This window comes from Stegodyphus dumicola, chromosome 6 (genome assembly GCF_044657685.1).
Source record: "Stegodyphus dumicola isolate Sdum_Otavi_A_Nest chromosome 6, ASM4465768v1".
Classification (NCBI taxonomy): domain Eukaryota; kingdom Metazoa; phylum Arthropoda; class Arachnida; order Araneae; family Eresidae; genus Stegodyphus; species Stegodyphus dumicola.
Window position 1 is genome coordinate 64509664 of NC_140773.1, and position 15092 is coordinate 64524755.

Consider the following 15092-nt stretch of genomic DNA (forward strand, 5'->3'; position numbering starts at 1 on the left):
TACCTGTTGAAGTTTCACATGTAAATCATCATTTTCACTTTCAATGAGCATGTACACTTCCATCTCCAAAAACCAAGTACTTAAGCCACAGTGAGAAAAACAGTTCTGAATTGTCTCACTGCTCACTTTTCGCCAGCTGTCGGCCACAAATGTAACTGCTTGTAAGATGTTGACCTTTGTACTGACTTTGCTGGCTTTTGACGATGAGGTCAGCAAATGTTCTTCAATTGCTTCAAAGATGTAATTAACCAACCTTGCACAGTAAAGGATTTCAAATTTCTTATAATGCCCATGTCCATTGGCTGGACCAAAGCTGTGGTCCTGGGAGGTAGAAATTCCAGTTGGATGTTCATCAAGCAATCTAAATGAGCATGTGCTGCACAATTGTCAAGAAGAAGAAGCACTTTTCTCCACTGGCATTGTAGCTCTCTGTTTCAATTCTTCAGCCATTCTTTAAAAAGTTCAGAGGTTATCCACGCATTTCTGTTCACACAACTGGTAAACTCTTCATCCTAAGTCCTTTAAAGCAGCAATGCTTAGTGCTTTTTCCTATAACCAACAGCTTCTTCTTGTCCGTTCCTGACATGCTTGAGCAGCACAAAACAGTTACGTGATCCATCACTTTTTTGGAGCCAGAGAGTGCAACATTTTTGTAACTTAACGAGCCGTCTGGTGTAGCACGATAATACGTGGTTGTAACTTAATATTATCCAGGAATTTTTTTCAGATAACGTCAAGTCTTATAATGGCATTTTGGCAGGGGAAACAAGATGTGCGCACAATTCACTGAGTAAAGTGGTCTGAAGAAACCTTGGTGTTTAGGGTTTAAGATGTTAAGGTCAGGAGAGAGATAAAATGCTCACCATTAAAAACTTTGGTGCTAAAATCATCCAAAAAAGGTGATGAAATGATAGCTTACTCGTGTAAACTTTAATGATGATTGACAGGCGAGAATTCCTTTCAGGTGGAGCTGGACACTCTGTTGTTCATTTCCTCAAAACTCAGAGGTGCAGGTCAAAGAAAATGGTGCGTGTGTTCACCTTCCACCAGTTTTTCTTTTGTCATGCACTTTAAGGAATTCCTGACTTTTGATAAAGCATTTTCCTTGGGAGCCCCAACTACAGATCCTCCCATATGTCGCAGACCAATGCCAATGCCAATGATTTGAAAATTACGGAGTTCCTATGGTTCAAAACCATTTACCTCCTCATCAGAATTAATAAAAGCGAGCAGAAATGGGAAAAAATTTTGCATAAGTGAGTTACTTGATGCACACTAGAGGGAGCCACTGGCTCAAGAAAGTTTAGGGATAGAGATGAGATAATAAAAACTTAATAATCATAATATTTTTTATAAGTTTTTAGGTTTTATAATTTTTTTTTGTATTTAATATTTTATACTTTTTTTGGTTTTTATAAATTTTTGTACACAATACAACACTAAAGCAGAAAGCGGAGAGGAAAGATTTTAAGATTAATAGGCTCATTATGTCGCAGACCACCGTACATCCGCTGTACGCGGCCAACTTTCGGCCCCTGTTTCTTATTCGCTTTCACGTTTTTTAGTTCGTTTAAACAGAATTTTGGTCCAGATAAGCGAATAATATTAGGCTTATGTACAAATGATTTGTTTCGGTTCTTTAGGATTTGATCTTAAAAAGCGGCTCGTCCGATTTTCCGGTGGTCCAATTAAGTGGATTCGACTGTATTCCATTTGGTATAACAAATGGAGTTGCTGCTTTCTGGAGAACTATTTATGAAATAATTTCAAACGAAAAATTATCAGGAATCTTTCTCTGTCTTGATGACGTAGCTATATGTGGTAAGAATGAAGCTGAACATATATATGGATGCTGCTAAGAAATACAACCTAACCCTGAATGAGGAAAAATGCTCATTTTCCACAAAATCACACATTTTCCACAAAATCACACATTTTCCATGCTTGTAAAATTGTTGGGCTACTGTATAGCTAATAATATAATAAAACCTGATCCTGAATGATTGAAACTACTGTTGGGTTTACCAGTTTCTAAAGATACAACATCTTTACAATGAACACTAGTAATGTTTCCACATAACTGATGTTGGATTTCCTGTTTTCTTGAAAAGATTCACCCTCTTTTGATCAAAGGACCTTTTCCCCTTAGAAGCTGAGAAAGCCTTTTCCCTTAAGAGCCAAAGCTTAAAAATTGATATAGCCAAAGCTTCTTTAGCTGCAATTGAGTATAACATACCATTCAGAGTTGAAAGAGATAATTCTGAATTTGCAATAGGAGCAACCTTGAGTCAACCTGGACATCCTATAGCTTTCTTCTCAAGAACACTAAACTCTTCAGAACGAAAACACTATTCTTTTGAAAAAGAGGCATATGCTGTTGTTGAATATTAATGAAACTAGGGACAATATTTAATTGGCAGGCACTTGAAAGATCAGTGGCATTAATGTTTGATCAACAGCAATGAGAGATGAGAAGATTATGCATTGATGGTTAGAACTTGCTTGTTTCAAACTTGATATTATATATTGTTCTTGAAATGAAAGTGATGCTGTAGACACTTTATCAAAACTAAATGCAGCTGTAAAGCCTCAAATAGATCTGGTTGAATGTTTTGTAACAACATAATGTTGAAATATAAGCTTTTTTGTATCAATATCATATCTTTTTTCCATGCGAAAATATTGAATTTTGAGCCGAATGAGTGTCATTTGTGGGAACTTTTTATTCGCTTTAATTTGAAGAAATTTACAGCTGAGGCACATCAGTTGCTTGTAGAAGCATATCATGAAATTGCCTTAAGTGAAAGAAGTTGTTGTGAGTAGTTTCAAAAGTTTAAAATCAGTGAACTCGACGTTAAAGAATATACTGGAAGAATGAAAGTATATGGAGCTGCGGAACTGGAAGCATTACTGAGTGAAAAATCGTGCCAAATGCAAGTAGAACCATCACTTACATTAGGAGTGACTCAACAAGCAATATCACAGAGTTTAAAATCATTGGAAATGATTCAAAAACAAGGAAAAATTGGGTTTCATATGAACTGAAGCCAAGAAACATTGAACAGCAATTTCTTACATGTAAAATGCTGCTCGCCAGGCATAAACAAAAGGGTTTTTTGCATTATATAGTCACTGGTGTTGAAAAGTAGATCCACTACGATAACCCAAAAAGAAGAAATCATGGGGATAACCTGGCTGTGCTCCAACATTGACTGCCAAGCTAAATACTCATGGAAAACATCATCTTGTGTATATAGTGAGATCAACTTGCTGTCATGTATTATGAAATGTTCAATCCAAACGAAACCATTAATAGGGCTTTCTACCAAACACAATTGATGAGATTGCTGAGCATCCAAAGAAAAATGCACTCATTAGTATTCTAAGAATGACAAAATAATTCTCCTGCATGATAAACACTCATCCACGTTTTGTAGCGCCAGTCAAAACCTGCTCAGAAACAAATGAGAAGTTTTCATTTATGCTGCTATATTCACCAGACGGCAGACTCCTACTGATTATTACTTGTTATGATTGATGATACATGGCCTGTTTGATCAGTGCTTCACATCATATGAAGGTACCAAAAATTGAGTTGTGTGGTGATCCACTGTTTGAAAATGGATTTTGAATCAGCTGAGATTCATGTACTAACTCAGTGCTTCGCATTAGAGAGTAAAGAACATCCATGTTACAAAAATATAGTTTTATTTACACAGCAAAAGTGCACAGCAACATGCTTAACGAAAGCTTCTTCTCCTATAACATACTTATTTCTATACTCAGTTAGCACATGCGCATTGACAATTACCAAAGGAGCTTGGCAGATACTGCCGTCTGTTGGATAAACTATTTGCTACATATTCCTCCCACCTGAATTTACTGGGAGGTAAATTCACACATCTGTTGAACATAATATATGCATAGTACAGTATATAATATTGAAGTATAAAATTATGCCTACCAAGATGTTCTAATTAAATTGAAATTCAAATTACCTGGAGATGCAGCATTCCATAATTTTCGAGACATGCTGACAGATAATACTAAACCTAGAAGATTAAATAAATAAATCAAATTATTACAAAGTGTTCAAACAAATACAAAACATTTCACATATGTATCACTGGTTTCACAGTTCTACCACTGCTGGTAGTTATAGGAATATTTTCAGACATATCATTTTGGACTGGATTATCCAGTTCAAGTCTGTACAGTCTTTGTACTGGTCTTAGAAACTCAGAAGTCTCTGTTTTTAGAAAGTCGTAATGACTCCAGATGAATGGCTCTATAGACTGCACATGTGTAAAGAACAATATAAGCTTTTCGACCATCTTTAAGGTAGAAGAGTCCTGCCAGATCGACAGCCACGATCTCAAAAATATTTGCTCATGTGCTCTATCTTTCGGCAAAATTCCTGGAGTTACGTCACAACTTTTGGATTTAAATCTTTGACATTTCACATTTTCTAATGCAGTTTCGTACTGTCTTACGAGCCTTGAAGATCCAATACTTTTCTCAATGATTGAGGATCCAATACAATTTCTCAATGGATCCAATACTACTTACAAATGAGACATCACCATAGAAGTACCAGCATGCAGCAGCTCATTATGTGCATTCATTATCAATAATTTTACTACTGCATGATCTGATGGCAGAATGACAGGAAACTTAAAGTCATCAGTATCATCACGATAAGAAACGTTGGTTCTAGCTCTGATCAAACCATCACGATCAACTATAGGTCTGAGGTCTTTAATTTTATCATTGTTCACACCCTTAAATGATTCTCTTTGAATCAATAACATAAGAATTATCTATTACAATTTCCGAAACTGACAAAATTTTGGAGGTTTCGTTTGTAATTCTTCGTAATTTAAAGTAAAACCTAAGAATCCAACCTAACATGCGTACAATTTTCTTTATAGATGATAAGTACCTGTAATACCAATTGTCAGGTTTAGAATCTTTCTTAAGAGTTGTCAATACTGATTTACGCTTTTCTGAATTTATGATCTCTTCATCTGGCAAATCGATGGCTTTTGACCGTAACGATTCTGGTTCTAACAGCCATGATGGACCCTCCCACCATTTCGACAGCAAAAACTGTTTAACTGAACAGCCTGGAGAAGGTAGATCGGTTGCATTCAGCTCCGAAGAAATGTGATGCCAATCTTCTATTTTTTAAAGTGTTCTGGTTTCTTGGACACGATTCCAAACGAAAGTTCCCCACTGTATGTCTTGCTGGATCCAGCACAAAGCAGTTGTTGAATCAGTCCAGAAGAATGTTCCTAAATTTGGCATGTTCAAGTCTGCAAAGACCACACGTCCCAAGCGTGCTCTGATTAAGCAGGATAATAATTCCAAATGAGGGATGGATGTATTCTTTAAAGGCGCAACTTTAATGGGTGCTTGCACAAACTTAGATAAACCTTATTTTCGGGTTTAATTGTTAAAAAAATACAGGTAGCATAGGCATGTTTGCTAGCATCGCTGAAAATATGAAGACTGATCTTCATTAACCATTCTGTCAATATTAAGCCGTGTAGGAATTTTGACATCTGACAGCAGTTCCAGTTCTTTTACCCATTTCATGGACTTCTTTTCTAAACGCTCAGGCAATTTTTGATCCCAATTTAATCGTAATTTCCAGCACTCTTGCAATATCTTCTTTGGGAACAGGGTAACGGGAGAAATGAAACTTAGTGGGTCAGTTAACTTATGTGCACAAGAAAAAAGTGTTCGTTTACTCGCGATAATCTCTCTCTTTAGTGACTCAGTTTTACAGGAAAGAGTATCATCCTTCAAATCCCAGTTTAAAATGCAAACAGATGTATCTAATTTAGAGTTGGAAATTATTTCAGTTTCACAATTCGACTGCCATCCTCTAAGATTAAACTTTGCAGGTGACAATAACATTTTCGATTCTAGCACAAATCTATTCAATTCTTCAACAATCTTAAAACTAGTTAGGCAGTTATCAACATAGAAGGACTCCTTCAAAATATTGGTTGTAGCTGCGAACTGATCTGAGGCACGATTTAAATGATAGTTCAACGTAGTGGCTAACAAAAACGGACTACAGTTGAGCCCCAAAACCAAGCAACAATGTTTATAAATTTTTGTATTCTCTCCTTCTGCACCTTTCCACAAGAAATGTAAATTATCTCTATCCTTCTCTCTTATAGCAATCTGCAAGAAGGCTTTCTCAATGACTGAAATTACTGAAAAAGGATATTTCCGAAAATGATTCAACAATGTTGGAATTATTTCTATTAGGTTAGGGCCTTTCTCAAGACAGTCATTTAAAGTCAGTTCTCCTTTGGTGTGCGCCGAAGCATCAAAAACCGGCCTTACTCGCATAGTTTTGCTAGATTCTTTAAAAACAGTCCTATGAGGCAAATAGTGCTCTCTATCTACTTCACCTTCTGTTACGTTTTTAACAATTCGTTCCTTCAACCAAGTATCAAATACTTCCTTATAAACTTTAATTTGGTTTGAATCTAATAATTTCCTTCGTGTATTAGTCAGGTGTTTTTCTGCCAACTCTTTATTACTAGACAATCGAGATTGTTCCAGTACCCAAGGTAATGCAGGTTCATATCTCCTGTCTGAATCCAAATTCAAATTTTCCTCAAAATAAAATACTGCATGGTCTCCTCATGTATGTCAGCTTTCTTTTTAGACTCAACTGGGTCATTTATACCAATAACGTTTAACTTCCACAAGTTTTCTGCTGATCTTTTGTTTAGCAATAGAGAAACACATGCAAGAGAATTATTTATACTGGAAGATTCCTTCGCTGGAATTTTACCCATTGAAATCCATCCCAAACATGTTTCCATCGTGAACAGACCACTCTGTAAACATTTAATATTTTCAGTGAATAATTTTCCAGCAATATCAGAACCTATTAATAATTTAATGTCACTTTCATTTTCAGGAGTATTATTACCCTCTATGTCTGACACGTGAATATTTAATTTACGAAGTTCTTTCAACCAAGGACCTTTAGGTATTTTCTTTACATCAGAACAAATAACAGATTCACTTAAACAATGCACACTACACACATATTTATTATCAAGTCTACTCAAATGAACTAGATATTTAGAATACAATTTTTCTTTTGTTTCAACACCTCCAAATAATTTATGAACTAATTTGACTTCACTATGAACTAATTTCATTTCAAAGAATCTGTAGTATCTTTCATTAAATAACTTCTCTCACAACCCATATTAATAATCCCTCTCACTATCCTTTCCCTGGTGTCATTTTTTACCCTTACAATTAATGTTTGTAATAACACATGGGAGCTCATTGATCTGCTAGCCAAAACAAACATTGACGTCATTTTTCCCCATGGGTTCTACTTGTTTAATCTCTTTCAATTGAGAAGGAACTTGTTGACACATTACTGCCAAATGCCTTTTTTGGCAGATTAAACACTTAACCTTAGACTTACAGTTACAAGAAATGTGATTTTTCTTCAAGCATAATAAAAATGCACCTTTCTTAAATATTAAATCTTTTTTTATCCTGATATGTAAGTATGCTAGCTTTAAAACATTTTTCTGTTAAATGTGGTTTATCACAAAGTAAACAAGATTCCTCGACTTTCGTAATAGGAGCATTTTCTTTAAATTTATCTCCTATCTATTATCCTCAGTCTCCTGTATACAAATCATTACAAGTGAGAATATTAGACTCATCATCAATGCAACTTTTAGATTTTATACTTTTATCAAAAATTCTCTCTTCAGATATAACTTCATTTTTCAAAAACTGAAGAATAGATTCAAGGTCGCTCTTACCTTGTGACACGAGCTCTCCCGTTCCCTCTCCCACACGCGTAAGATGTCGGGGTGCAGGTAAGATTCAACTAATGGAAAAATAACACTAGCGTATTTATCCTCAGTCAGACTGAGGGATTCCAGAGCACGAAGTTTGGTTTTCAAACTGTCGTACAACGATGATAGCGTAAAGTCCTTTTTTGTTGCACTATTATTTATCAACACAAGATTCAATAAATCCTGAACGTATACTTGTATAAGAATATCTTCATGTCCAAAATGATTCTTTAAATTTTCGATGACTTTCGGATAATTTTCTTTAGTTGTCGGAAAGCTCTGCACTATTTCTCGTGCTTTCGATTTGGCAGCAGTAGCCTGAATCAGATATACGAATTTCAAATGATCATTTAGAACTGGATCTTCGTGTATCTTACTAAAACTATTCCAGAAATTCAACCATTGTCATGGATCACCTGTAAATTCAATCAAAATTATTTTTGGAAGCGTCATATTCGTTGCTGTTGCTCTTGAATCAACAGTTCTGGTTTTGTTTACAGATGCATGAGTCAGCAGATTTTTCTCTATTTTCACAGTGACTTGCTTCACTTTCATCCTGGCTGCTATTAATTTCTCCTTGTAAGTCTCATGACTCAAATTCTTTAGTATATTCTCCTTGCAAGACTTCTTTTGATTTCGATAGGAGATCCAATATTTCTTCATCCAACTGTTGTAGTCGAATTTCTTTATCTTCCAGAATTTCCAGGGACGATAACAGAACATCACTGTTCAATTCTAACTTTCAATTTTTTTTTTTTTTTTTTTTTTAAACAAACAGTGGGCTCTTGCCTATGACAGCATTGGCCGCTACTAAGGCCAGAAGTTGTAGCCATTTTATTATGGAGGCACCTAATAGGTAGCCATCGTTACCTCCTATGAAGGGACAGACAATTTTACAACCATGCCTTCTCCAGGATTCGAACCCGGGCCCTTTGGTACCACACCAGGCTACCCTAAACGTTATACAGTCTGGGCATTCAAATTTTCATGTAAACTATTATATGCTTTTGTGAAGACTGCATGCAGTGGTATTCTTCTTACTTTCAAGGTTTCCATTTCTGCTGTTAAACCATCAAAAGTGACCTTTACCTAACTAATGTTTCCTGTTAGACGGATGCCACTTTTTATTGTGGTGATCCACGGTTTGAAAATGGATTTTGAATCAGCTGAGATTCGTGCACTAACCTAGTGCTTCGCATCAGAGAGTAAAGAACATCCATGTTACAAAAATATACTTTTATTTACACAGCAAATGCGTGCAGCCACATGCTTAAAGAAAGCTCCTTCTCCTATAACGTACTTATTTCTACACTCAGTAGCGCATGCGCATTGACAATTACCAAAGGAGCTTGGCAGATACTGCCATCTGTTGGATAAACTATTTGCTACAGGTTGATTTGTGGCTAGCATTGAAGGATGAAGTGTTCTGCTGGCACGATATCTGAATGCTGCCAGAAAGACGCAGAAATGTAGCGTCTAGCAATGGACATTACTTTGAGTAAAAGATAATGTACTGTTCATTTACAATAAATGTCCGGTTTTTTATTTAAAAAAAATCTGATGTGTACACCACATGACTTCCTTGTATTGGAATATTAAATTATACGTATTTTTTCTTGCATTTCATTTAAACTTATTGGATTGAATTAAATCTACTTCGCCGACAGCGCATAAACCACAATAGAATAAATGCATTCTTTAAAATTCACTCTTGCATTTGTTTACCATAGCGACACTCTGGCGCTAGATTCACTTAACAGTATTAATAATTATATAACAGTTAACTTATATATTTCATTCATATTATAACTCATAATGCACAAAATTTATATCATTTAAAGAATAGAATTATCTAATTGTTGCAAATGTTCTATTCAAATACTATAATAAAGCTAGAATGATGTATAAAAGAAATTAAGCAAGCAAAAAAAAAAAAAAAAAAAAGAAAGAAAGAAAACAAAGAGAAAAAAGGCAGAAACTTATTTGTTCTCCCCATAGAAGAATTTTTAATCCATATTTGTGCTGCAGTGAAGTAAAATTTTGTGTCTGTGGATCTGAAAGAACAATTAAAGTAACTGCACCTTTTGAATGATTAAATCTAGATTTCAAGGGTTCTTGGCTTACAGTTCCAGGAACTAGTTTCTTCTTACTATTGTGGACGAGTGTTCAAGATCCTCTTTACAATACCCTGATCTGATGCATCATCTGCTATTATTATTTCTCATCTGCCAAATATTTTCTCAATTTTGGGAATGCAGCCTATGTACATTTTTATAGAGGATCTTCATTTATATCTTGTGAATTAAAATCCTCCTTAACTTCACTTAATATAGCAACAAATCACACAACTGCATATAATCTAGTAGAACAGAATAATGGAATTGTATGGAAAACATTCAGTTGCCCATAAAATCAAAGAAAATGCTATCAAACATTATGAAGAAGTTCTGCAATCTATTTGCTTCCGATCTAGTCATTATGTACAGCAACAAATGCCACATCAAATGAGCGTATGTTCATCGATGCTAGGAGTTCTTATAATGGAGACTATTTACCTGTGTGGTCAACACAACTCGGAATATTATTAATAAAGAACCATACAAGAACTAATATATATGAACCTATTATGCAGGAAGTAGAGCTAATTAAGGCTAATGTATATTAAGCTTATGTTAAACTTCCAGATTGGTCATGAAACCATTTTTTAAGTACACCATTTGGCACGTACATGAGATACTTCTGTACATACATTTGATATAGGATATAAGAAAACCAGCAACTTTCAGATTCTGTTGCTCAACAGAATAAAGATTTGGCCACTGAAGCTCCTGAGCCCATATCAAAAACGGTAAGAAAATCAACTGAAGAGGATTCCCACGGTAGTGATTTACCATCCCCTAGCAGACCTGAGTCTTTTGAAAAGATATCAAATGATTACTTGCTTAATCTTGAGGAGGTGGGAATGCGGTATTATTATTTATTAATTACTGGCAGCACCTAAGTTATATTACATGAAATGGCAACAGTTAATCTTTGTTTAAATGATGGTCTCACAATTTAACATTTAGGGTTCTGTTTTATGTGCAGCTTTAGTTGATTAATACTTTTTTGAGCTTCTTAAAAGAAATGATTTACTACATTTACACCAAGTGTTATGATTTTGAGTTGTCTTCCCCCCCCCCAAATTTGGGTATGAATTTTTTTTTTTCATTCGAGTAACAAACTTGCCAACTTCTCAAGTTTATGTTGGATGCTTCCGATTTTCGACTGGATTCCTGCCAACCTGATTTATGATATATTTCTCCTGACTTTCTTATATTCCTAAAATTTCTCATGATTTTTATTAATGTGGCATAATATTTCATTATTTTCATCCAAAAATTAAATTTCTAGTGTCTGAAGTCATTTGCTATATCTTTTCATTACCTATTTTTTTTTAAAAAAAAGCATTGAAAAGATCATTATCCAGTTCTCCAATGGTTATTAAGCACAGTTAACAGATCATGTGGCACACATCAGCCATTGAGCATAAAGCAAGAATGAAACAGTACCTTGTATTTATGGAATCAGTTCTTCTTGAAGTTGTTTTAGTTTTTGCTATCTATTATCTTAGTTATATGTGCAGAAAAAGTAAAGTACTTTTTATATATTAAAAAACATATACAGATGTGTTAATCCTCATTTACATTAAAAAATGTAAACGGATGACTTCATTTGTTATTTCATCAAGAAAATGTAATACCTTTGTAATCACAGTTTTTGGTTTCCATGATGCAAGTTTCCTAATGTACTAAAACATGTGTACAGAAAACCACAAAGACAGTTTAAATTAGCTTGGAAAAAAAAAGGAGGGGAAGATTTTTTTTTTTTTTTTTTTCACCTTTTTGCTGGAGCGCAATCTACCAATGGATGACTCATCACAGTGCAGTTTTATTTACAAAAATGTTTCGTGATAGCAAAATCACTAAGAAATATTGGTACTTCTTTGTTACAGTGCCCATGAGATTGAATTAAAAATCCGAAATATCTCGCCAAAATCTGGTTGTGTGTTCTTATAGATTGCCATGAAATGATTTACTGTAATTGTATATTAGCATTGGCTGCGTGTTCTTATACCTCGCCGTGCAATTGTATATAATGCTGCATTTTTGCTGTCACTGCATGTTCTTATGTTATTCATTTTTGATGAGGTTTTCGAATTTGCATTGTTTATTAAAAAATAATTTTTAAATATTTTTCAATCTTGAATTTACCAAATGAGGTAGATACCATATCATTTTTTCAAGAAAGAGGTCTTTTATCTTTATTTTATATGCGAAAATGGCCACAACATGAATCTTTATGTTAAGGACAAAACCATTTGGAGGAGCAATAGTAACCCCTTCAGGATGGATGTATTATATATGCATCAGCAGTTAATCCTCTTATGAGACAGCATATGTCTTAGTGCAACTCAGCTTGGAGACGTTGTGTTGTTGCAGTAGTACAGTCTTTTAAGATGGGACATTCCGCATCGCTAAGCCTAACTTTAAAAAAAAATTCATTAAAAACATTTTTTTAATCAATTGTTTTGATTTTTTCTGCAATGTTATAACTACTATAATTATAAACACTGAATATCAAGAAATTCTGAAAAAAAATGCAATTAAAATCTAAATGCAAAATAAAATATTTGACTCATCTTGATGAAATGTTGTAAAATACTTAATCTCTATCTTAACATATGTAAAAATAATAAAACATATGATCAAATATTATAAATCAGTGTTTTCCAGCCTGTGGTACACAAGTTGCTGGTGGGTGGTGCACAAAAAATAATCAGTAACGGCGGACATAAAAAATAAAAAGAAGAGTATTCAATCAAAAAATATCATAGAAATGGTTTTTCCTATAACTCATTAAAAATAATTTAATTAATAATATACAGTAAAGCTGTTGATATGTACAGTCGATAATCGAAAATCCGGCAATTATTATTATTATTATTTTGGAGTGCACTTAGTCATTAGTAACTTGAGATATCGCCGCCACTATTGTGTTAACTTCACCATGCGGCTCACAGGTTATTGTTTGTGATGGTATCGTCTTTGTGTATTAAAATTCATTGATCCCCATACTGATTAACTTTTTTTTTTTTCTATGGATCAGTGGTTAAGGAGTGTACATGCCAAAATCGCAAGCGAAAACACGAACAGTGATGTATTGCCGAGTTCTACAAATGACAGGTCTGAAAATTCGGTGCAAAACATTGAAATCACTCAGTCCTCAGTTCTTCAAAGGGACGTTAAGCAAAAATATTGTGAGAAATATATAAAATATGGATTTTCGTATATCGGAGATGAAGACTGTTCTAAGTCCAAGTGTGTAGTGTGTAAAGGTAGTGCTTTCAAATGGATGCATGAAGCCTTTGTTTCTTTCGCAATATCTGCATGCAAAACATGTGGATTACAAGAACAAAGATTGTGATTTTTTTTAAACGTTTAAAAAGCAAAAGAACATGTCTATTTTATCATCTTAAATTCTACCTGCTAATAAGGATAATGAACATGCAGTAGATGTTAGTTATCGTACTAGTTACCATATTGTTAAATGTGGTTATAGTCATCAAATTGGTCAATGTCAGGTTTATGTATTGGTCTTCATGGACACATCTTAACCCTTTCTGGCACACTGCATTTTAAAGTTGGAGTGTTGATTAAAAAAAAAAAGTTAGGCAGTCTAGTTAGGCCTAGAGGAGTACACAAGTAAAATTTTGTGAAGATAGCACTTATTGTTTAATTCTGTGGGTATGCCCAAAGTGGTCACACTGATTGAATAGAGCTTCAAAAAGAGTGCTGAAACGAGCATTGTTGTCAATGAACTGACCAATGAGATGCGGAGAAACAAGGAATACAGACTCTTAGTTGTCCTAGATTATCGGTGAGCCTGGTCTGGGCACACCTAGGGTTCGCCATTTGATTTTGGGCAAGATTTCAAGGTAAAAATTTAAAACTAATATAGAATAAGGAGATTAGCATACAGCCAAAAAAAAATAACAGAAATCTCTTTTCAAACAATTCCTTTTATACCCTAAAAAAAAATCTGGAAGATTTCTTTGAAAAATGTCTTAAAAAACTAAACATGGCTAAAATATATGGACTGGTTTGTGTTGAGCTGCCATCTACTACTATAAATAAAGAAGGTTCAGAGTAACCTATAGTAACGTATAAATCCTTTTTCATTCAATTTTTCTGTGCGTACAGAAGGAAATTTTTAGGTGTGTCCGGATCGGACACACTGTGCCGCAAAGGGTTAAGTGTAGCTCCTAATATAATTTGGAGCTATTGCTGTGTCCATAGGCAAAATCTTGAAACAAAGCACCATCCCAAAGAATTGAAACTCATTCTCAATAATGTGGTAAAGATTGTTAATTTTATAAAGAAAAGCTCCACAAACTCAAGGATTTTTACAGAAGTTTAAGAAATTGGGCTGCTAAGCTATAGCTTGTGTAGCTTATATGTAAATCCTGCACTAGTTCTACCTTGCAGAATGACTTTGCTAGAGGCAAAGTCCTACTTTCATCTGGGCTCATCTTATATTGTTTGTATTCAAAGGTCATTCAAAATGTAATTTATTTGCAGTATAAGTTGTGGAAAGTTCTTTTTTATTTCCCATTTTATATATGGCTATGTCGAAAAGAGAGGGGAATTATTATTTTTACTTATAAATTTTTCATTTTGCATTTCTGATTCATTTTTCTGTCTTATTTTGCATTTGATTAAAGCAGTATCATTGTTATGTATGAGGTATTTAAATTTTATTAAACTATATCAGTATTTGTGTTTTTAATTATAAAATTTATTTATTTTCATACTTTCAATTTCTAGTCAGATTTATGTTATTTGAATGGAATGAATGATCAGCAGTTGGTGGAATGTAAAGAAGATATAAATGTAGGTATATACACAGATTTTTTGCAAAACCTTCATTTCCACAAGGAAATTTAATACTTCTGCAATTTTATTGTTGCTTGGTATTCAGCTATTCAAATTAATACTTTTGCAATTAAATAATGAATTGAAATTCATTGCATGTAATATATTGATTATAGTAACTAACTTGCTATTCTTTGATATATTGATTATAAATGAGAGCTGAAACATAGGCACAGTGGTTCTTCCAGTTTAGATCATTATTTAATAGTGGGAGATTTCTATTTGGATATCATTTCAAGGGAAAAAACCAAACTAAGGTAAT

The 15092-nt window shown here is 34.1% G+C and overlaps 1 protein-coding gene across 15 annotated transcripts in view; it reads left to right on the top strand.

Annotated features, from left to right (window-relative positions):
• LOC118205064 (DNA-directed RNA polymerase I subunit RPA2-like) overlaps positions 1-15092 on the top strand; it is a 233168-nt gene that overhangs the window by 60541 nt on the left and 157535 nt on the right. For all 15 annotated transcript variants that reach the window (XM_085818432.1, XM_085818443.1, XM_085818441.1 and 12 more), the window contains one exon: positions 14723-14788. In XM_085818432.1, the coding sequence (XP_085674558.1) occupies positions 14723-14788 (66 nt within the window). The remainder of the gene's footprint in view (positions 1-14722; positions 14789-15092) is intronic.